We start from the raw sequence: 23,936 nt of genomic DNA, 5'->3' as shown, positions 1-23,936 counted from the left end.
GGATCAGAACTTACAGGTTGTACGCAAACATCACAGCAAAGTTCTGCAAGGTGAATATTATAAAAAGAAATTTCCCAAGCCTGGCAATATTCTACTCACATTGATCTGCATGTTCAAAGGAACAAGGGAGAAAAAAATAAAGAGGAAAAATAAGAACACAATGCAACATGACTGACATTATGCGTTAGTAAGCCATTATTCCTGACAACAGGCACTTCAAAATCAGGCAAAGCCAGCACAGAAGAGGAAAAAAGAGAGAGAAAGATCATCTGCCAGTGAGAAAACCTTATTAATCCTCTCTTTTGATGATTACAATGCCTGGTCAGCCTTTCAAGACTGATAATTTACCTAGAGTTATATAAAATTCTGATCAACACTGAAGCTACAGTAAGCAAAAGGTCTCACACAGTTAAGTAAGAAATGGGCAAATGACCTATATACAATATTCATTTTTAAAACACGTCTTCGCAAGCATAAATGAGTCTACTGACAAGACATGCTCCATTTTAGTCTTTAGACTTCAACATTTACTCTTTGTAGTGCCTGGAACACAGTAAACCCAATGAGATTGATGGCAGTCTCCTGGTGTTTGCAAAGCACATTTTAAATATATTGCACGAGCAGCCCATTTTGCTTGTGCAGAACAAAAGGAAATGCAAAGCAGTGGTAGAGACGCCAGCAGGAGACAGCACAGAAAGTAATGCAAGGCAGCAGCAAATTGGAGCGAGCGCTCAACAATTGGGCAGACTAAGAATCTTCAAATTAAATGGCCACACTCATGAAAATGAAACTTTCAAGCACAGCCACAGTGAAAGTCAGCCAACAATGAACCTGAACAGCCAAAGCATAGACGAGATGAGAGTAGTGTGTCGAAAGAACATCTGCAGGATGTTTCGATGACCCCAAAGTTTCAGCATGGAAAGAATCGATGCAAACTGACACTGAGAATGCAATATAAGTGTGCCCCGCATCAACTTAGTATGGATCCGAATGTGCTGTCTCAGCACCATCTTAAAGAGCAGTGCCACATCTCGACCCTGCGCTTGGCATAGTAGCATTGCTTTAAAAGAAAGCCCCCGCAGCAACACCCTGATGCAGACAGTTTACTGCCTTGAGTGCGAAGCGCATGACCAGTATCACCCAGATTGCAGCCTGTCAGGTTAAAAAGCAGGCACAGGTACCATGCAAGCAAACATGCTATAGAAACAGGCGCAGTTCAGTTCACTTTACTCATAACAATATTTCACATGTCAAGGAATCCGGCCATTACAACTGCGTGCCGGTGTTTGTCCTGGGCTGACTTTACAAACATTCAACACACTGCAATGTAGTAAAGCCCACTGTCATATGTTGTAGAACACAATTTACTGCCACCAATTTTTCCTCTAAGTTAGGGTACAAAAACCATCAGCTTTAATTCTTTAGTCACGTAAGTAAATTTGCCAATCAGGTCAATTAGTTGATCGACCAACTAGGAGAAATTCCAATTATCTCGGATAAAATTTTAATTGATGTTCAACCCCTACTTGCAACAAACTAAGTCCAAGCTTTCCTGATTGATTCCCATTGTCAGGATTGGTTATCTTTACCTGTGGTACCGTTATGAGTGCACTGTACTGTACCGTATACATGCAGGATGCAAGGAGCAACATGCAACGAGCACAATGCCAAGTGGGAAGCCGAGTGATGCATGCTAAGGATTGCTAACCACACAAGAGAGGGTATTCAGGCAAACTGAGAAGATCACAATTTTTGAAGGTCCCCACCTTTTGTTGGGGTCCGACAGGATCTCGAGGAGGTTGTTCATCTTGCTGAGCTCTTTCTTGCGATCTGTTAACACAAAGGAGTAGACATAAATTTCGCAAAGTCTATGCATGGGTATGCGCTCCAGTAATAACTCATCACTAATCATTCTTCACTAATCACGGCCAGAACACTCGCCAGCAAATTTCCATAGCAATGACAAGAAAGCTAGAGCGGCAGAATTTCAGCACGTACATTACAGCGCCAAGCAGTTACGTGTTAAACCTAATTTCCTGGCACTTCTGACATGAAAGATGAACACAAAGTTGAACTATATTAGTAAATTCTGCTTCTACTACAGCAAAATAACCACACTTATCATAAGAAGAGGCTTGTAAGCTAACCATGAAACAAAAACGAAAGACAGGTGTCAGGCTTCTGCGGCCACACGAACTCGCAAGGACATCAGAGGTTTTGACAGCATCTGCTAAGAGCCAGTTAACCATTTTCAGTAAAAAAGGATCGTGTTGCATTCTGAAGGCATCAGACAAGTTTTGAAAGCTTTTGCTGTGCCAAAATGCCCCCAAATATGAGAAAACACTAGTTTGAAATCTGAGATTGTCGTAGTTTAAAAATAAAGCTGCCAAAGTTCGGCCTTCACCTTTATCAGTAATGATCAAAATACTGCTGCCAAATTAATAACGAATAAGGTTTTGATACAATACCTTAACATTCTAAACTTACTTTGAGTGGAGTCGCCTTTAGTTTTCCTTCAAGGTGTACGCAAGCTTCGCCAACTTTTCTCTAGAGTTTTGTGCAGATTGTGCTACAGCCAAACTGTGATCGAGTGAACATAGAGATACAGTAGTAGGCTACCGTCAATTCGACTCGGGTTAATTTGACTTTTTAGTTGATTCGATCGCGACCAAAGGTCGGCCCGGCAGGCGCCCATACATTTCTATGTGCAAAAATTTTCGTTATTTCAATCTCAAAATTGACCTTTGCTGAATAATTCAAACTTGCTAGCTTCGCCGCAATCAGCAGTGTTATGCGGTGAGGCATATCAAGAATGAAAACAGGCCATTGTCACAGGACATAGTATGTGTTCTTTTTTTTTAATTATACAGGCACGCACGCACCGTATCTGGTCACAGTATGAGAAACTGGATGCCTAATAAGCATACTGGCAGCCATTCAGAACTGTTACTGATGTTGCTGTGGCGAGTTGAGCCCTTGTTTCACCCACTATACGTGTCCCGTACATGAGACCATTAACGGGGCCTAACTAGTACACATTCCTTAATTATACGCACACGCATGCACTCCTAACTAGTATGTGCTCTTTAATTATACATGTGCGTGCAGGCACTGTGCGCCGAAAAGCAGAGAAAGACCATCTGTGTTTTGGAAAAACTAAAGAAAAGGAAGGCAGTAAGATGAACAAACTCAGAAAGTTGAGGGGACATTTAAAACCAACAAAAAAGCACAGGTCTATCTAAAACTCTGAAGGCCTGCCAGTGAATTTATCAGGCATCTCGGTGCCCATAATGTGACCGGAGACTGCGCATGTGCGTGTGTCTATATTAAGGAAGATGTGCTATGTTCCGTAACAGTGATACCGTTCCCCTATGGTATGCTTCACCGCATAACACAGCTGAAGTGCCATGAAGCTAACATTAAAAGCACTACTGCCAACTGAATCAACAGCATGTTTCGGACTTTTCTGCCTTTTGTTTAATTTGAGCAGTTTCGTCGGTCCCGTCAGGATCGAATTAATGGAAGTAGACTGTAGCAAATTATCAGATCATCATTATGATCATCGTTTATTTTATGTCCATTGCAGGGTGGGGGCTTCTCCCAGCTATTTGTCAGCTTGTCGGCTTTTCTTTCCGCACTCCGACACTTTACGAGTGAAATAAAGGATATTATTATTATTATTATCATTATTATTTTTATTATTATTATTATTATTATTATTATTATTATTATTACCTCTGTCATGAGCTGGCTGTTACTTTCATGTGCCTGCAAATTTGCTAATTGCATCACATTGTCTAGCTCTTCGCCGTTTTCGACTGCACTTCCCTTCCCGAGGCACCCATTCTGTAACTCCAGTAGACCCCTCGATATTTGCACTGCATATGCACTATGCACTGCATTTTCTGCCGAACTTCATTTCTTCATCTTAATGTCACCTAGAGTCTCAGCTGTCCCAGCTGGTTCCCGAGTCCACATTGCTGTCCTCCCATCTCTTAACGTTATAGTAAGGCTTACGTACTTCGTACCACCACTAGTTGCACAGCCCTTAACTTCTTCCAAAGCTGGTTTGTTAACCTTGAAATTATGAGATATAACAAAGCAAACCTGAAGCGTTTCTCGTCGACATCAGCATTCACTAAACATTAAATATAACAAAGGTATTTTTGTGTTGAATGCAACTTCATTATAAGAAGGTGAGACTCATCATCAGTCTATTTTATGTCCACTGCAGGACAAGGGCCTCTCCCTGCGATCTTCAATTACCCATGTCCTGCACCAATAAATTACAACTAGCACCCGCGAGTTTCCCAATTTCATCGCACGACCTAGTCTTCTGCCGTCCTTTACTGCGGTTCCTTTATTTGGCACCCATTCTGTAACCCTAGGCGTCCACCGCTTATCTAACCTGCGCATTACATGACCTGCCCAGCGCCATACTTTTCTCTTAATGACGATTAGAATATCGGCTATACCCATTCGCTCTCAGACCCAAACCACTCTCTTTCTGTCTCTCAACATTGTGCCTAGCATTCTTCGTTCCATCGCTCTTTGCATGGTCCCTAACTTGTTCTCAAGCTTATTTTTATAGAAAAATGGCAAGGGAAACACAGTACATGCCTTCATCCTTGTCAATGCGTGCAATCATCCTCCGCAGTGGGTCGATGTACTTAGACAGCTGCTTCAGCTTCTCCAGGTACGCTTGGTCATCCGTCTGGGTACGTGCTGCAGGACTGGGCGTGGCTCCTCCGACATTACCTGGGCAAGCCACGTAATTGGTTATTTCAGTGCGAGTGAGAAAGAGCCTTCTGCTAAGGAGAAGCCTGTGACCAGTGGCGAGACGTCAAACAGCTCTATATAGTTCACTCGTGGCATCTATCCTTGCACATTATTCACTTATATACATACACAAAAATGAAAAAGACATTGATACATTTCCAGGCCATAAATGTTGACTAGCCAGAAAAGAGACAACATACAAAGTCATTGCTTATCTTATTTATGCCTAGCTAAAATATGAAAGGCCATGCACACCAGCCTGGCATAGCATACTTTACAATTTTTTTTTTAGTACACAGCTATTATTTTAGTCAGATAGCCCAAAGGAAAACGAAAGTAATGAGGCACTGTGGCTTTCATACATTCATATTATTGATTTTTATTATTATTATCTTTTTTTGATGCTGCCTATTTAGGATGTAAGGACTGGGGAATAATAGAAACGCGCGGCATACAAATGGTAATTATCAAATAGTAATGATGGGATTATCATCATCATCATCCTTAAGTTTAGTTCCCGGCAGGGCAAAGGCTTCTCCCAGCTATCTCCAATTGCGTTTTTCTTGCGCTAGCTGATACCATCATTTACCACCCCTGTTGCAGCTCCAATTTTCTCAAGCCTGTTATGACCATGCTCACTTCTGAGATTGTGGCAGCCACGTGCAGAAGTGCTTCCTTAAACACGTGCTTTTTTTGCACTTTATTTCAGCACAATCAGCAGGTGCCTGCCACAGTCTAAATTGGTGTCTCTCAAGCCTTTTGACAACAGTTTCACTGTTCTCCTTCAAGCATCACTGTGGTCTGCTGCGCAGTCTTCAAAACAGCCAATGAGCTTCCCGAGCTCTGACTGGCAAATAGACAAGTCAGTTTACCAGGTGAATCAGCTCTTCTTTTTGCACTTCTGGTATATGCTGGAAGTGAACTGCAGTAACTGCACGCTGAGAAAACACGAGCACTGCACGCAAACTTGACTTTAAGGCGACGTGGGAACCCCCTTAGTTTTCAAATCAACCAGAAGTAAATAACACTTGTGTCACTGCACGACAGTGTTCCCTAAGGAGGTGGGAAATAGCTAGAGCCGCACAGAATAAATGTTGGGGGAGAGTGCCACAGTTTGAGATGAAGGTAATGTTTAACGCCTCATATTCATTTAATATAAGGCACAGACATAAAATTGTTGTGAGAAAGCATACCATGAGAGACTCTAAGTTTAGACTGTATTCTTGCGTACGACAAAAATTCACGGACAATTACGTTACTCCCTAATGCAAAATTTGAGAACAGCTGTATACAAGGTTTCATTTCGACGTAGTAGTTCTGCGGAAACCCGCAAGGTGGAGAGAAGTAATGAATAAAGGGAAAATCAGACATCCACCCGATCGTAGCAATTGCTACAAAGGAAACCCATACGGGTTCCTCGAAAGAAAGGCCTCATAGTTGAAGAAAAATTCGTCCCGGACCAGGACGAATTTTTCTTCAACTATGAGGCCTTTCTTTCGAGGAACCCGTATGGGTTTCCTTTGTAGCAATTGCTACGATCGGGTGGATGTCTGATTTTCCCTTTATTCAAGGTTTCATTTCGTGACAAATTGGCTGGCACAGACAATCTGTCTCGTGCGGCAAGTCGCAGACGAGTGAAGTTTGATGTGACTGCCTCGGTAATCGGGAGAACGTGACAGGCAGCACGTGGGTGATGCGTGGGTGCGATTCAAAGCAGCCACCGCAAACAGACCTTCGTTCATGCAGCGCTTTGTTTTGACGCGCTCGCCGCATGCCTTATCTATGGCGTCATCGGTGAATAGACAATGTGCGCTACTCTAGCGCTATCTCTGAGCAATTGTCGCAACAGAAAGCCCCATACATGCTTGCGGTAAAACGTGTGCGGTGTGCCGCCGGTGTTACAACGCAGCTGCGACAAAGCGGCCACACTAGCTGGCGGCAAGCTGCAGCACCAGTCACATAACACCATGAAAATCTCACCTCCTCTTTAGAGGTGCGAGATGTCACATGCTTTTTCCTTCGTCTGCTGACAGGTCAGCACTGTGTTTACATTCTTCTTCCTTCATTGTTAATGCGAGTAATCATAATCATGTTGGTGTGCTCTCTTCTACTGTGGTGTCGCCGCATTCCAAAGTCAAGAATGAGGTACTGGGTGTCACCTCCGCATCCCTGTATTCAGGGTTCACCTTGTTGCCCAGAATCAAATATGGTGCACTGTCTCCAGAAACCTTTCCATCAAGACATCCCGGTTTAGACTCGCCGTTGTAAAACACGATCTCAAACCATGACAATTGAAACAAGCTTGAACGAGATCAAACCAAGTAAACCAAACAAGTTCAATTGAGAGCTGACGTTAGAAGACGATAGTACAAAACGAGAGGTCCAGCTGAGACCAGATACAAGCACAAGCATTGTACAGTCGGGCAGGTCCGCATGACACCAGTTTACCACGCGCACGTCACTCAAGGGGCCGCTCTCGGTCGCCGCCGTTCACGACTCGTGTCTTTCAATTCCTGCTCCACGTTCACTCTCTCATTCTTTGCTGTTTTGCTTGTCTGCACAACTACACCAACGCTGACACCGGCGTTCGCCGCAGGAATGGCTGCCCAAGAGCTGCGCTCTAAAATAGTTTCGGGACCCTTTGAGACTTCTCTGGCTCTCAAATCATTAGGGTGCCATCAGCACGCTCGAGCAAGCAGACCCCCCCAACTTCTCAAGAGTAACCTCCCTCATGATGCCCAATATGCCATTTTTATCCACAACGGTACTGCCTGCTATGGCCTCTGAAATATGTGCGCAGATGCTGCCACTACTCTCAGAGTCTGTGTGGTGCAGAAATCTCCAAATCTGTTTGCTGCGCAATAGCTCCAGCAGTCAAGTTCATCCAGCTCTCAACTGCAAGTTGCCAGAGGGTCACAAGATCATTGCACCCATGGCAGCACTGAGCAATGATATCTTTTTCTTCACCAGTGAACATCTGGCCGACGGGGAGGAGGTTGCCCGACTATGACGACAGCAAATGGAAAAGATGGACCACCCCAGCAAACACAGATTCAAGCTCTGAACTGCTGTCACAATAAAATGCTCCTTGTTAAGAGCGGTGTGGAAAGGAACTGACCGTTGCTCTCATGCTTATAGAGACACTAAATATTAAGTTGAGTTAGACCAATAGCTTGTCTGTCTAGTAGCCTATCATTGTTCCCTGGGCAACAACATACAACTAGGCTGTGCAAGAAATTTGCCACTGGAAGTCCTGCAGCTGCTCCTCAATTTGAATTGCCCGTATCAAAACTGAGGACATAACATAATCTCCATGTCACTGATCTCCTCTGCCGCTTTCTGTTATCAGTCACTGCTCTCTCAACTTGCGTTGAGAGAGAGAGAGAGAGAGTAAACTTTATAGAAAAGAGCACATGAGCGTAGGTAGCTCTGCAGTGGGTGATGCCCTCAGTCCCGGAAGGAGTCCAGCGGTTTTGGCTGCCCTTCTCGCTTGGTTGACTAGGTTGAGCTGGTCCGCCGAGACTGAGCTGGACAGCGCTGCCTCCCTTTGCCGTGTGATGGGGTGTGTTATGGGTGGGAGCTATGGTGCGCTTGCGGAAGCCCGCACCATGTAGTAAAGTATTGCGCATTGATTGCAGTGTGAGCATTTATGAGAATACAGCGCAGGGTGCATGACGTGGTAGAGACTCAAGTAAGGATATGCGTTTGTTTGGAGTTTTCGCCACATTATGGCTTCCTCTCGCATCAGAGCATTACGAGGCGGCGGTAGTGTTCTATGTGAAAGGCGACAGCGTTGTACGATGTGCGTGTAGATTAATAGTACGGGCTGGGGATGGAACTGCTCGGTGTGACCCTCTCGCAGCTCCCGGAGTGCACGTGCTCAGGCTTAGGCGTGTGCCTGCTGATTGCCGCATAAGGACTCATGCCCTGGAGTCCGCACGACTTGTATGCATGGCGGAAGTTGGTGCGCCTCAATCGGAATGCGATGTGTGGCGCTGGAAGTCTTGGCCCTGGAAAAATTTCTGCGTGCCACCTGAGAGTCCGTCGGAACTATGATACACTTCCAGTGCAGTCTCGTCGTGACGGCTAACGCTGTAGCTAGTTCCTCTGCCTCCGTGGCGCTCGCTCTGGAAACTGACGACGCATTTTATTTCAGTCCTGTGACCGTCAACTACACTGGTGACAAATGCAGCATTTCGACAACATTACTCGAATCGCTCACCTCAGCTCACTTTAAAGTCGAGGCAAACATTCAGCCTCACACTTGCCTCCCCACTCCCTCTCTCATTGTGCGTAGTGTGGGCAGGTGGCAACAGGTGGCAACAGGTGGCACCACTCCGATTTTCCATTTTCATCATTTTCTCACTTACAACAAACTCTGTTCTTGCTACAAATGACAAATTTGTTATTACAGAAGTCAAATCATCCAATCTAGCTCGACTTGACATGTTTCTTTAGTGCCTCGTTAAGGTAGGCATCTGAATTACTTCACAGCAGAAAGGGAACCTGTTGGCACTTGACACTCTCAGGTGGTCTCTCTTGCAAGTACAGACAAAAAGCATGGAGCTGCTTAGGTTTACTGATTTCACAGGAATCCGCACATTCAGCAATCGTGGCTAATTTTGCAGTCAGCCCATGTAACACTCTGGTGCACGGTGGTGAATGACGAATTCAGCACAATATAGACAACTACAAAGGAATACCGACTACCTTTATGGTCGTCTGCATTCTTTTGCAATAGTCTATTTCGCACTGAAACTCAGCTACTTACCCTTTGCAGGTGTTGTCTAATGCAAAGAGTCTAATCAAGGTTTAATTCCATTTACCTGGTGTGCTCAAAGTGCTGCCTGGTGATGGAGCTCCCACGGTGCCAGGCGTGCGGCCCATAAAGCTTCCCGCAGGCGAAGGCACAACCTGCGATGACGACGGGCTGGGAGCATAGCCGCCGGCTGGTGATTGCACCATCTGGCTGCAAGGCAGACATGACTCATTGACTAAAAACCCCCTGACAACAATCTACACTCCAAATCATTCACTACTGACAGCAGATGGAAATAGAGCCCCCGCTCGAATTCAGTGCTCTACAGTGCTGAGCATATCTAGCTCCAATTTTCTCCTATGGTGCAAAAATTTTGTACAAAGATGCAGTGAGAGTAAAGTTGATGGGCACTGAAGCAGCACTATCATCAGCCACGTCACCGACGAATTGGAGGACAGCCACCTGAAAGGCCATCACGAGCGGGCGTTCGACCACTGCCTGGGCTGGGGCTGGCCCCCGCCATTCTCCTTCCATGCATCATTGCATGTGCGCTGTGTAATAAATGAGGCCGCAGTCACTTTCATGACAGCCTCCATAGCACCAATCTGTTTATTATTCTTTTATTTATTTATATACTCTTTGTGTTATTATGACATTACAGCAAAGAGTGATAAATTCAAATCATATGTACGATGGCAGCCTTGAAGAAAGTATGATTTGGATTGATGGTGCTGTTGTTGGCAAACATAGTCAATGATGTAATTAAATGCATATCCAATGACAAATTGTTATCAATGTGAACAACAAGTTATTCATAGGAACCGACAAGCGACAACTCAAAATTGCAAAGGGAATAAAGAGGGTATTGCATACCTACATAAAGAGTCGTATTGCAGGTAACGGTCATTGTTTCACACATTAGTTTCCCAGTGCTCTGGCTTTTTTTACGCCGTTCATTCATTACAAGCTCCTGCGGCCACATTCAGATGAGGGTGCAATGCAAAAATGCTCGTGCACAATGCTTTGGGTGCACATTAAAGGACCCCAGATGGTCAATAAAATAATCCAGAGCACTCCACTGTAGATTCTCTTATGACCCAACGTTCGTTTTCAGAATGTTAAACCCCATAATTAATTTTTTTCTTTTAATTCATAACATGCACACGCTAAATCAGAAGACATATGGCGCAACAGAAGTTTCACTATGACACCACTGCAGCAAAGCATGCTGGCAGTAGTAGTTCTAACGGAGCAGCTACAGTAAAGAGTGCATAGGTGTTTCTAACATGACAAAATTGCCTATTATGCAAGATGAAAAAGAACTATAAAATATCTACAATAGGATTGGAGAAGTTCAGGAGAACCAACTCATTCCAAAGGAAAAAAATCAACAATTGCATTTGTTCGCAGTGTTTCCCTGTTTGTTTGTTCCAGTTGCAGGGCCATCAGGCATTAGAAAGGAGAATGGTTACTGAGCAACAATAAATAAAACAAACAGTGCTGCAGCAAATCAGTATGACAATGAGGTTCCTAGCTATACCACACTAGCTGCAATTATAGCTTGCAAATACGGCAAACACAAAGTGCAACTGGTAAGCACTGGTAACACGAAATTTGCCAAACATTGCCTTGAACCCGGGTACAGTGACGTAGTGGCAAGGATTGCTGCCATCATAGTGCCGGCAGGACCCCGGCACGTGCACTCTGAGCGTGGCAAGATCAGTCTATTCTTGCACGTCACCTGACCAACAACTGCACCCAACAGCTGGCATCAGGTTACAACAGTTGAAGCAGCCATATTTCAGAGCCATCACACATCGCAATGCACACCAAAAGCTGACTAACCATGCGTCTGCTGATTAACTTGCACAACTTGTAGTTATCCCTGCCTCTGCTAGAACTGTTTACCTTGGCACGCTGTTTGGCAGGGACGGCCCTCCAGCCGGTGATGGCACAGCACCCTGATTGCTTCCAGGCCCTTGACTGGAAACCTGTTATCATTCAAAGACAGAGACATTATTTAACTTTCAATTCTTCAGAGTAAAACATGAGAAAAGATGGTGTCCAAGCATGTCATCACTGAACGTCCTCAACGGTTTCTCAGGTGTTCCTGGCATCTGGCCGCAGATACTGTTAGCTAGGTGCGCAAAATTCCGCTAAGTGCTTTATATTGTTTTACTCGCTGTCATCTATACATCTGATGCCGCACATTTTATGCCAAGGAACAATCTTGTTACGTTGCTCAGCCTGTGATAGGATGCTCCACCTGACACCAAGCAGTGAACAACCGCATTAAAGCAACAGCATGGCCTGCAAGAGGTGAAAGTGCAACGCATCACATGTTCAGGGTGTCTACAAAGTTGACATTTCCAAATTCCCTGAGTTTTCCAGGTTCTCCCTGAGTGCCTATGCCCATTCCCTGAGTGATCCAGAACTATGTTTTATGTCAAGACGGGCTGAAACCATATCGCCTGATGCTGTCACTCTCGAGTAAGCACATAAAAAAAATTAAAAAGCGACTTAATCCAATTTGAATACTAAGGAGTAGTGTTTATGTTATTCAAAAACAGAATAGAAGGCAGGGGTTAGTAAAATGCACAGCAAATAAAGTGTCTTCGAAAAAAATTGCAAATAAGTCGGACATTCACAAATACGAATAAAAGGAGGGGCACATAGAAGCAAATATATTCGTATATGACCTATTTCTATCAACTGATAGCAAGCTCAGTGGTATGATGCCCGAACTCTGTCACAATTGAGATTCTCTCTCAACAGCCCGTAAGTCAACCTCAACAGTTCTGACATACTCTCAGCCCACGCATGACGCCCGATTGTTGTGTTTCAGTGCTTTAAAGAGTTTATTTTGGTTTGGATGCGGGACACCTGCATCTCGGCATCAGCCAAAACTTTGTTTTATGAGCTCAAGCTCCTTCAAAACGGCGACAGCAAGCTTCCTTTCCCGTTTATTCCACAATGCGTACATCATTTCTGTTCTTGTGCTCCTTCTGCCCCTCGTTCGCCCCAAGGACCATTTGAAGCATCTTGGTCAGTTGCACAGTCCACGGCCGATTTTTAGAACTCTCTAGGAGTCGCGAAAACGTTAAAAAAATCGGCCAGTTAAAAAAAAATAAATGCGTGTCATTTACTGCCCTTAGGGGCTCAAACTACCACAGGCACGTTCGAAAACGCTCTGAAGGCCTGTCGGTACACTTATTAGGCATATCGGCGCTCGTACTGTGACAGGAAATACCGGGTGCACGTGTGTATAATTAAGGAATACATATTGTTTTCCCTGGCAATAGCCCCTTCCCACGCTTGTTATGCTTCACTGCAATACTTTTGCGTATGCTTCACCTTGTAACATTTCTGTACAGAGGCGAAGCTGACTTTCGGGAAGCGGCATTATGCAACGCACCGTGTTTTCTAAGTTTATAAGCCAATCGCGAGGACCACAAAAGCGGAATCCGTGCCATTGCTGACAGCAGCTAAATCTTTCAATAAAAAACTCGGCACCCAACGGCAAGAAGCTTCATAGCGAACGTCGAAGCAGCTAGGCCTAGCGTTGCCGCAGTGGTTGCAACGGCTGCCAGCGGATCTGCGTGCGACAGTGCCGGTTCGAGGTGGCGAAATAATCAAAACTGCAGCGGTGGTGCCTTTGATTATTGCCGTTTCGGGCCTGCGGTCACGGCAAAACGTCCGGAAAATCGGACGGCGAAGGGTTCTTGAGTCCGCAATTTCACACGTTCTGATACGTTGACTCTATGGGGTACGTGGCGGTGCCGCGAAGCCGTCCAAATTATCGGGAATCCGGAAAGTCGATCGTTGACTGCGCACTGGCAACTCATCCAGCCGACGACAGGGCGTCAAAGACGATTCATTGCGATTCCTGTCTGTTGCTCGAGCCAGCATTACCGTGACTTTCGACCGTTCCAATCAAATTGCCGCTAATTTTCCCTGATAGAGGCCCAAATTCACTGAGTTTTCCCTGACTTTTTCCAGACTACTGAAAATCCCTGAGGATTCCCGGTTTTCCCGGTTTTCCCGGTTGGTAGACACCCTGATGTTGTGCATGTGACAGACTTCCATCTCTAAAGCCATGCAAAGGTGCTGCACTATCAGAACCCACTCGTAGCAAACACAATAATTCCAAGGAAATGCCTGCCACATCAGTAATGAGTTATTCTGGACGTAAGCTTAAAAACCCTAAAAGCAATGATAACAAATGTAGCCAAGTGTGGCAGTTGAACAAGCCATTTCTTAATTACAAAAAGTGGGTAATGGTAACCTGATTTTGGACTAGGACCATATTTGCCAGCAATCAATTTTATTTTCTCCCTTTCTCACTGGCCCTGATGCAGCTTGTACGACATCACATTGCGTGCCGAGTGGCTGATTCAGGTGATAACAGTGGTGTGGTAGTTTCCTAAGTCAGAGACAGAGGAGCGTCCAAGCCAACGGGCAAAAATAGTGAAAAATGAAATGGATCATTAGAAAACACAGCCTCTGTAAATCCACACAACAGCCTTTCCATGGTTACCCAGCTGGTGCACTCGCCCACATGCACCGGTTCAACACCGCCAACCAGTAAGCACACGTTCGTGGCCATTAGCCGAGGTTCTCTGATGCTACTGCCCTGCACAGTAGTGCGCTGGTACCTTCGACACTGCCTATGTGCTGCACCGGCACAATACAGCCTACAATACAATACAATACAGCCAATACAATACAACTTTTTTGTGGCACCAATGCCACGAACCATATACAAGACAGACAGACCTCCTTGTCTTCTCCCCACTATCTCTGCGAGTCGCTAACCAGCGAATAACACGACTGTTAGGGTGCTACAAGGACTTTCTTTTCGTTATTGTTGCTTTTTTCACATCCTCTCCCATTTCTTCTCACATGCGCAACAGAGGGCTTGGTGCAGGGGCACTTACAGGAGCTACGCTAGCAGCAGTGGGTACAGCCAGCTGAGATGCCACCACTGACGTCGGGGGTGCTTGACTTTGAAATTGGCTTGGCACGGTGCTTGCTTGCTGTGGCGCCTGCACGAAAGGATGAAAGAGCCACCATTCAGGTTGCCCGCACTGCAGACACCAAATAAACTACTGTTGCTGCCCCGATAGGGTACTTAAGGAAATTAAATTTCTAACTTTCTCGCACACAGTGAAATGCATCAACATGCTCAGCATTCAACAGCAAAGAAAAGAAGGTGACACACTCTGCATTCACAAAGAGTTAGTGAAATAATTTAGGATATGTAGGTGCATGTCACTGTTACAGTATGCAGCGTAAATTGCACTTTGCCAGCTACTCTGATGCTTTCGTGGTCACTCATCATGAATTAAAGACGGCTTAGGCACCTTTTGCATCCTTAGATAATTTGCTGCGCAAAGCAGTTACCTGCGACTAGTTGTCTTGGCTCACTTCATTCAAATGCAAGCGAAGGAAAGCATCCCTATTTGGCGGGTATAATATACAATAGTTTTTTAATGAAGGCTTGATGACAAAAACAAAGATACCAATACAATAGCGGCAGCACAACACCAATGACAACTACAGTAGGATGACAACAACAAAGATGGCAGCACGATGATGACAGCGTGATGAGAATGGCCCGACGACAACAATGATGACATCAGTGGCACAATGTTACAATGATGGTGGAACAACGAATGCAATAATGAAAATGACGACACTCAGTATGACAACAATAGCATGCCAACCATGACGCCACCATGAGGATGACAATGGCACAACACTGCCTGTATGACAAGGACATGACCTCAACAAGAGCATGATGATGACATTTCATTGATTGTATGAGCATCACACAACAGCACTGCACAAGAATGTTACAGCAACATCATTATGCTAAAACTCCATTCTATAGGACATCACTGCTTTGTGAAATGTGAGAGGGTGAAGAAAAGATGGAAATAAGAAAGATGACAAGTGGGTCCAAGAATGAACTGACCCACCAAACTCACCCAAATTGCAGTAGTATAGCTAATTATGCTTAAGGCTAGAGCATAGCAGCTAGCTCAAGCGACAACGATGAAGCTTTCCATCTAAGGAGAACAGCCCATTGGCTGCTAGTGGGCCCTCGGAGCCTTGCAATAGTGGCCCATTCTTATATAGTCCAACTCCATTACAACGAAATTGCCGCTACAATGAAGTGTTTTCGATTACCCATCGGGATCCCATAGGCTCCTGAAGAGCTTTTGCACTGCCGATGATTTATCTGATGACAATGACATTGCACAGGATGGGTTGACTGCATCGCACAAGTGGTGGACTTGGCTGACACTATCTGCTGCTTTCGTGGCACTCATGATGATGACGTTGCAATGCAGGTCCTCACTGACTGCGAGCACCACATTCTGCCGCTGCGGCGGTGAGAGCAGAAACAGGTGAAAAAGACATTACTGATAATAAAGTGCTCCCAGATATAATTTTTTTTTAAGCGCTGCTTTTCCTTAGCTCGTTACTCCATTTCAAGCCATTGGTGCAGTCCACAGTGGTGAACTGATTCCGGAGATAGTGCAGTCTACAGTTCACGTGGGTACATGCCACTGGGTATGTCCTCGTGGCAGCAGGCACGTGCCATCACCATCACACCATCGTCATATAGTTGTCATACAGTTGTCGTCCCGCCATCTCATGCCATCATCATCATCTGATTCTCATCACACAGCCTTTGTTACACCGTTGTCATCACGCCGTCTTTGTCATGCCATTGTCATCATGCATGCATCGTCACACCATCGTCGTCATGTCTTTGTTGTCATACCACCTTTGTCGTTCCATCGACATCATTCCTTCTTCGTCATTCCATTGTAATAATGCTGTTGTCATTCAATTATGATTATGACGGTGCTGTCATGCCATCATCATAATTCATTCATTGTCATACCATTGTTGTGATGCTATCGTGGTCATTCTATCATCTCCACCTAATTCTCATCATGCCGTCGCCGTCATAGAGCCTTTGGCTACACCAGTATATGCTTAGAAAGCCAGTGAGTGTTTAAGCATAGATGAGCAGCATAGTACTTTAAACCAGAACGTTATAAAACATCCTTTACCCTGAACTGTCACGGAAGAAGAGGGAACTTCAGAGCCCCTAAGTGACTTGGCGAGCTCGAGATTGGGAGTGAAAACGCCAAGCCCGCTCTGCAGCTAACATTTAAACATTCTTGTTACACACTTGTAACTTTCATGTTAGTTTCTTTTCTTTCTTCTTTTTTCTCTTAGTGCCATTTTTGATACAAGAAAATTCCCACTACAATGAAGTTTATCACACACCCAGTGAAATTCATCGTAGCAAGATTCGACTGGTAGCGAAGTCAGACTGCCCTTACCGTACTGTACATTAAATATTGGAGCGCATACACGCTATCATCTGATCAAAGAGAAGCACAGAAAAGCAGACTTAGCAACAGGCACGGTAATAACAAGGTGACTGCGATGGGCGTCGCTGCTTTTAAGCTTGATCTCTGCATGAGCAAAAAAAAGTTAAGCGTGCTGCTTCAGCAACAGCCATTGATTCTTGCGAGATGTTTTAATACATTCTCATGCTAGTTGTCTGATGTATTCCTGCCACAGATATTTGCTGCATCTGCCACTGGCCAAGACATGCCCAGATTCGTAACGTGGAGAGCAATGCTGTGCACAATGCACGAGAGAGTTTGCTGTTGTGCTGGTTGGTACATGGTGTCTGGAATGAAAACAGTACAAACTAATGTGACTTGTTTTTCTTATCCCGTTAGCTTTTGCTGTTTTCATTTTCTGTGTACGTTGGCTCCTCTGGCCAAGTGACACGTCATGTAGTTTCACTGTAATGTGCATGCTCGCTACAGGCTGCATTGTACAGGCTTCTAACATTATCTTTTTTAAATTCTGTTGCCGTACAGAAAAGAGAAGCTCATAACAAGAAGTGAAGGTTACTTCACTTGTTTTCTTGTCTGTGACATGGTGATGGACGGTAACCTGCTGGTTGTGTGTACAAGAAATTTGGGTAAGAGGCCTAACTGGGTAGGGACAAGCACCTTTAGTGCCCAGCTCGATTTTATTCTCTATTTATAACATGTTCACCTAATACCTTGACTGCACATAAAACAGGCGGGGGGGGGGGGGGGGAGGCAAAGAAAGGAATACATTACTTGAACCAAAGCAAAATTAAAACAATCCTGAAGGGAGTTTGGCCCTTATTTTTACAAGCACATGCAAGCAGGGCGGTGTTATGCAGGGGTTCTTTGGTACTTTGATTCTATGAAGTTTTTTATCAGCTGTTGCAGCAAGTGAGGTGATGCTGGCGATAACGAAGGCTTGGCATCATGCTAGCCATGATGAAGGGCAAGAAGAACAGACAAATTAAGAGGATCATTACACAATACCGCCTCGGGTTTCACTCGTGCTGAATGCTGGAGCAGCTTGTGCACACAGGAACACGCGACACCTACCACTGAGACGTTGGGCACAGGTCCCTGGGGTCGCAGCTTCTGCATGGTGATGGGCACGCAGTTGTTCATCATCTGCGGCTGCTGAGGCCGCATCTGGCCCTGCAGTTGGTTCTGCAGTTGGCCCTGCAGCTGCCCTTGAAGCTGGCCCTGAAGTTGACCTTGAAGTTGACCCTGTAGCTGTCCTTGAAGCTGACCCTGAAGCTGACCCTGCAACTGCCCTTGCAGCTGGCCCTGAAGGGGATTCTGCAGCTGCCCCTGCAGTTGACCCTACACAAGAGACAGGAATACATCACCATATCAGCATGATGCGTGAAGAGCAAGATCTAAGAGAGCACGGCAGTTCACTTTAACCTTTCAAGTGCCACGCCCAAGTCAACTCGGCCGTATGGCTGAGCACACCTCTGGCCGTGCTCGAGCAAAACCATGTCACAATGTTCACTCATTCACTGCCTTTCCTGAGATAACTAAACAACATGAAACCCCCACGTGATAGTCTACTCAGAAGTTAGTTCAACTGAAATTGCATGGCAGCTTCTGTTTATGCATGACAGATATTCCAATAAAGCTTATCTGTCATATATCTGGCAGTGTTGCTAGCGTCCATCATCCAGATTGCATCTTGTTTTATGACATGGCAAACGACTCAAGAACTGTTTGAATGATGCAGAAATGCAAGAGCATCTTACAATCTCCTATTAAGAGGACTCCAATACTGACTATGAGGTCTCTTCGAGCGACAATGCTAGGGACGAAGAGGTCAAATCAATAATTATCATACAAGGTTTGTCCAAAAGGTAATGAGATTTCATCTGGTAAAAATAATTCATTAATCCAATCAGGGCATATTAAATTCTTCAAAATAGTCTCCTTGGGTGCCAATACACCACTGCCAATGCGATTCCCACGCTGCAAAGGCTCCCTGGAAGCCAGCTGCCATAACCTCTTTCAGAAACTCTGTGACTGCCCATTGGGTGGTGCGAACAACCTTTTAGGCTTCTCTTAAGCATTGGGAACAGGAAAAAGTCTGCCGAGCTCACATCGGGGCTGTACAGGGGCTGCGGCAAGGTAGCAAACCCTATCCGGACAACAAAGGTGGTGTGGGCAGCAGCATTGTTGCGGTGGAGCTTCCAGCTATCAGCAATCTTCGGTCGTTTCTGTTTGACAGCTCTGTGAAGGCGCTCAAGGACTTCTTTGTAGAACACAGCGTTGGCGGTACGTCCCAAAAGTACAAAGTCTTTGTAGACCACCCCGTGCTTGTCAAAAAAGACAATGGACATTGTCTTTACGTTGGACTTCGACATTCTCGCTTTTTTGGAGCACGGGGAGTTCACGGTGTGCCACTGCGAACTTAGGCGCTTGGTTTAGAGGTCGTACTGGAACACCCATGATTTGTCACCTGTTATTGCACCTTCTGAAAGGTTCCATTCACTTTCTAACTGCACCGATATCTCACGCGTAACGTCAACTCATCACTGTTTTTGTTCATCACTGGAGACTTTGGCACCAATTTCGAACAAACCTTCCACGTGTTCAAATTTTTAGAAATAACTTTGTGAACTGTTGTTTGCACATGTAGAGATCTTCAGTGATTATTTTGATACTCAAACGACAGCCAGAGTAGAGGAGATCTTTTACTTTGGCCACATTTTCACCCAAACAACTTGTTGAAGATCGTTCAGATTTCTCCATGCCTTCAATGGTCTCCTCCCTGTTCTTGAACTCACTGAATCATTAGAAAACCTGGGCCCTTGACAGAGTGTCATCTTTGTAAGCCTCCTTAATCAAGGCAAGCATGTCGGAAGCGGTTTTGCCCAGGTGAAAGCAACATGCAATTGCGTTTTGATGTTTTCTGCCGTGACAAAAAGTCGAAAACAACTTTTACGTCACTTCAGGACCTCACTGCGTCAGAGCTTGGATGCGACTGCCGCCCGGTGCGTTACTTAGCTTAGAACCCCCACCACAAATCCCGCCTCCTGGGAGCGCGCCACTGGCAAGTGGAGCACCGCGCAGCAGGCAGTCTCATTGCTTTACAGACAAACCCTGTAATTATTCTTTTTTGTTTAAATATTGAGATCGAGAAATTTTGTAAAATGTTCAGCAACATATTATGAATAAATACCATTTAAAGCTAAAGCCTGCTAATGAGTCACTTAGTCAGAAATATAGTTTGGTGCACTCTGGAAAACTTCTGGCGTATGTTCAGCAGAAACACCCGCAAGGCACTCGAAAGGGGGCTAGGGATCTAAATTCGCAAGAGAAGCCCTGTATTTATTTTCTTTTTTTTTTTCAGCATAGCACAAGTCTCGTGTCCAGACATTGTTTTCACTTAGATTCGTCACACATGCGACGTGGCAAGCATGCTAATACTGCTCAGACAGGAGGCCTCAGACTCACATGGATGGTGCATTACACCACAAATGAATAATGCATAGTAAGGGTTCAGCCTATTTAGTTTAAAGTGAAAGAAACTACAAATAGGTATGGAGATATTTTTTTTTTCAGGAGTTTGGTTCTAACAAAAAAAAAAAGAAAGCTCAAGCAATTGTCACATTTTCTCAATTTTTTAAGCATAGTTTTCTCTACCAACTATTCTACATTTCTTGACGTATGTTGGTTTGTCGAGCAGGACTCAGGGAAACCATCTCAGCAGGAGCCCTTAAAAAAAAAAAAAAGAAAAACCAGAGACCCCTGTGCCACCACAAAAATTTACACATTGTAGGTTACACAACAAATGTGTATTTCTGCTCCCTAAAGACATAGCACTTCTAATTTAAATGAGTTGCTGTGTAGGTTGCAAAAGCTGCTACTGATCGAAACACTGAATTCATAGCTAATCTACCTAGGCTTCCTGGTAATTCAGCTTTCTTCAAAATTCTGAGCTGCGCAAACTTTTGCAGCTGACCATACCGCATCCACACATTAAGAGAAAATAAATTCGGGCTGGTTTTGTACTTTTCTTCCCTCACATAATATGACATTGCATGAAAATTTACAGTGCAGATTAGCCCAATATCCCGAACTATCCTGACACAATTTCAATGACGCTGTATTACTTCATTCACACACTCAGTGATCGTGTTCGAAATAGCTAATTCTTCGTTTTTGAAAAACTGAGGCAACGTTAAAGGCACTGACCTGGAGTTGGCCCTGCAGTGGGTTTTGCAGCTGCCCCTGAAGTTGATTTTGAAGTTGTCCTTGAAGCTGACCCTGAAGTTGTCCTTGGAGCTGATTCTGAAGTTGTCCTTGCATAGGTCCTTGCTGAGCCTGTGATGCCATCATCATGTTGCCCACCTGCATCACTGAATATGAAAGACAAGGACAACATGAGACACAAAAACATGAAACAAAAAGATGAAAAAGAGGCAGATCTACAAATTGGCATCATTCACCCAAGCATAGTACGCTACAGGAATTTTGATATATGATATAATCAATCTCCCGGTCACAGCAGGCCAGGATCAAATGCAACAAAAGTGCCGGGCCCAAGAGTCAAAGCTTGCATTACAGTCCCCTACAACCCTCATTTGGCTTTCACTAGGGAACTGGTGCTGCTACACTAGCGAGGATATACCATCCCTAAGAGCTACACTCACAAACAACTGCCTGTGGCAACAAAGAGGAAGCTAAGGTGGTGAAGCACACATGTGCCAGGGCTCCTGCTAATGAGTCTCACAGTCTCATTTGCGCTTGTCCGAGTTGAGGAACATGAACATCTTACTTACTACAGCACTGGCACCAAATCTCCTGCGAACAGGAGGAGCAAATAGCATCCTTCTTAAATCAAACAACCATTTATTCATACAATGTGTCAGATACACAAACGTGAGTTCTCTCTCTCTTTTTTTTTTTTTTGCACGTAATTTCAAGGACCCAGGACGTTACAGAAAGGAGTGGGGTAAAAAAAAGAACTCAAGATGCAGTAAGAATATTTACAAAAAGGGATGCTGCACAGCAGTCTGGAAGCTGTTTGTGTCGGTAAAGAGCGCGCCTGAAGTGGAAAGACGATTTCAGTCCACACTTGAGCTAGGCATGGAGGTGGCACTGTAGAGGCATGTACGGCACACCGGTACTCAAACTTTCAGTGTGTGGGTATTGGGTGATAAAAATATATGATAGAGGGGCAAAAAGGGCTTCTTTTAACCCATTGGCTACCAAATATTATGCACATCAGGGGGTCCTCGTTACTGATAATTACTGCCACTTATGGGCGCTACACAATTTCTGTTACATAATATATAATAAAAGATATTTACAAATCTAACCTTCGCTTTCTTGGACAAGCATTGCCATCTACTGACAACAGTTTTGATAAAGCATGACACAAATTGCCCAGTTGCACCAGCTAGAAAAAAATTTTTGCACCAACCATGCCTCCAGCTCGGCAAATCGCCAGCTTTGGCATATGGTCCCTATTGTTGGGCCCAGCGATTCAGTGGCTTTGGTAGCCAATGGGTTAGAATGGGGTTGAAATGAAAAGCTTTGTCAAAAGGGCAGACAATAGAACACTTGAATCAGGACAAAAGATCAGTATACAGAAGGAGGTCCCGAAGCAGAAGGCTGCAAAGGAACCTCCTCTTAGTCGGATGAGCAAATTTAGTGAAATTTCAAGCGAAAGCATTTCGCCTCATAGAGTGTCACTTCGGGAGGGTCTTGGTAGGCTGTGAAAGGAAGTGGAATTCAGGATTGATGACAATGATGATTTACGAAGCCATAGGTCTTCATTTGATTCATGGCATTTTTAGTTTTAGGAATAGTTACTGTTTTATTATGAAAAGAAGTGCTCTTTAACAAGTCCCCTATCAATAAAAAAATACTATTATCTCCTTAACACGTCTAATCGTTTTGAGGCAATACAAGCAAGGAGCATATTCAAAATTGAGACAATTAAGATGGCGGACGATATGTCCGGTGAGGAAAATTATATGCTTCAAGCTTTTTTTTTTTTGCGTTCACTGACGTCCCCATAACGCTCATCACACTTTAAATCATACAAAACTGGTCTTAGAATTACGGCTGACGCTGCATTCAGTATTCTTTCATTTTCCTTGAGGCACTGCTATCGAGGCTACATTTTTATGAACTCACCTTGCTGTGCTGCTGCGAGTTTGTCGGACACACTTGCTGGCAAGTCTACTGCACAGCAAGTGTCACTAAACCTTTCCGTCTGACAGCCTGGCATTGACATTAACCGCGAAGCACATTCGCTTGAACTGCCATTAAATTTGCCCGTTTCAGTGGGGTACCGATGTAAGAATGATGATGATGGTGGTGAAATTGCCTTTTCATCATCATCATCATCGTGTCATCGTAAATGTATGTTGCAATTTCAATACAGCTCCAATAAAACAAGGCCAAGCAACTTCTCTGGCGCCTGGTACACCGGGGAAACCGATTCAACTCACAGCGTGGCTGCTGCATGGCGAGCGGGTTGAGACCCGGTCCGCCCTGGGACGGCTGGGAGCCATCCATGAGCTGGCCCGGTGCAGGCTGTCCGGGGGGGCCCGCGCCCCCGGCGCTGGCCCCGCCTTGCGTGGCCATGGAGCGCAGCGCCATCATGGGGTCCGTGGGGGGTTGGCCACCGGCACCCGCGCCGCCGGCACCCGTGGGCACCACGCCGCCGGGGCCGCCGGCAGCGCCGCCTGGCGGTGCCACGCCGCCCTGTTGGGGCGGGCCGCCCATCACCCCACCGTTGGGGGCCATGTTAGCCTGGGGCGCCTTCTTCGAGTCTGCGCAAGTAACAGAAGAGAGAGAGAGAGAGAAAAAAAATGTAAGAACGGTGCGGTGAGCGGACGTAACTATAGGCGCCGTCAACAGATTGTGCTCCATCATTAGAAAGCAGCGGCGCATTAAGAACGTCACGAAGTTCCGATCAAGCCCAAGGAGTGGGCCCGACAACGAATTACGAGCAAGCGTTTCAGGGGACCGGCTCGCGC

At 45.1% G+C, this 23,936-nt stretch overlaps 1 protein-coding gene across 1 annotated transcript in view; it reads right to left on the bottom strand.

The window, feature by feature from the left end:
* LOC142575546 (uncharacterized) overlaps positions 1–23,936 on the bottom strand; it is a 76,871-nt gene that overhangs the window by 8,255 nt on the left and 44,680 nt on the right. The window contains exons 2-9 of the mRNA XM_075684974.1: positions 23,406–23,729; positions 21,139–21,302; positions 18,004–18,270; positions 14,476–14,583; positions 11,447–11,529; positions 9,606–9,748; positions 4,621–4,758; positions 1,767–1,830 (exon numbers count right to left, since the gene is read on the bottom strand). Of these exons, the coding sequence (XP_075541089.1) occupies positions 1,767–1,830; positions 4,621–4,758; positions 9,606–9,748; positions 11,447–11,529; positions 14,476–14,583; positions 18,004–18,270; positions 21,139–21,302; positions 23,406–23,729 (1,291 nt within the window). The remainder of the gene's footprint in view (positions 1–1,766; positions 1,831–4,620; positions 4,759–9,605; positions 9,749–11,446; positions 11,530–14,475; positions 14,584–18,003; positions 18,271–21,138; positions 21,303–23,405; positions 23,730–23,936) is intronic.

Source organism: Dermacentor variabilis, chromosome 3, assembly GCF_050947875.1.
Source record: "Dermacentor variabilis isolate Ectoservices chromosome 3, ASM5094787v1, whole genome shotgun sequence".
In the NCBI taxonomy this organism is placed as follows: domain Eukaryota; kingdom Metazoa; phylum Arthropoda; class Arachnida; order Ixodida; family Ixodidae; genus Dermacentor; species Dermacentor variabilis.
This window is presented reverse-complemented; position numbering and strand designations above follow the sequence as displayed.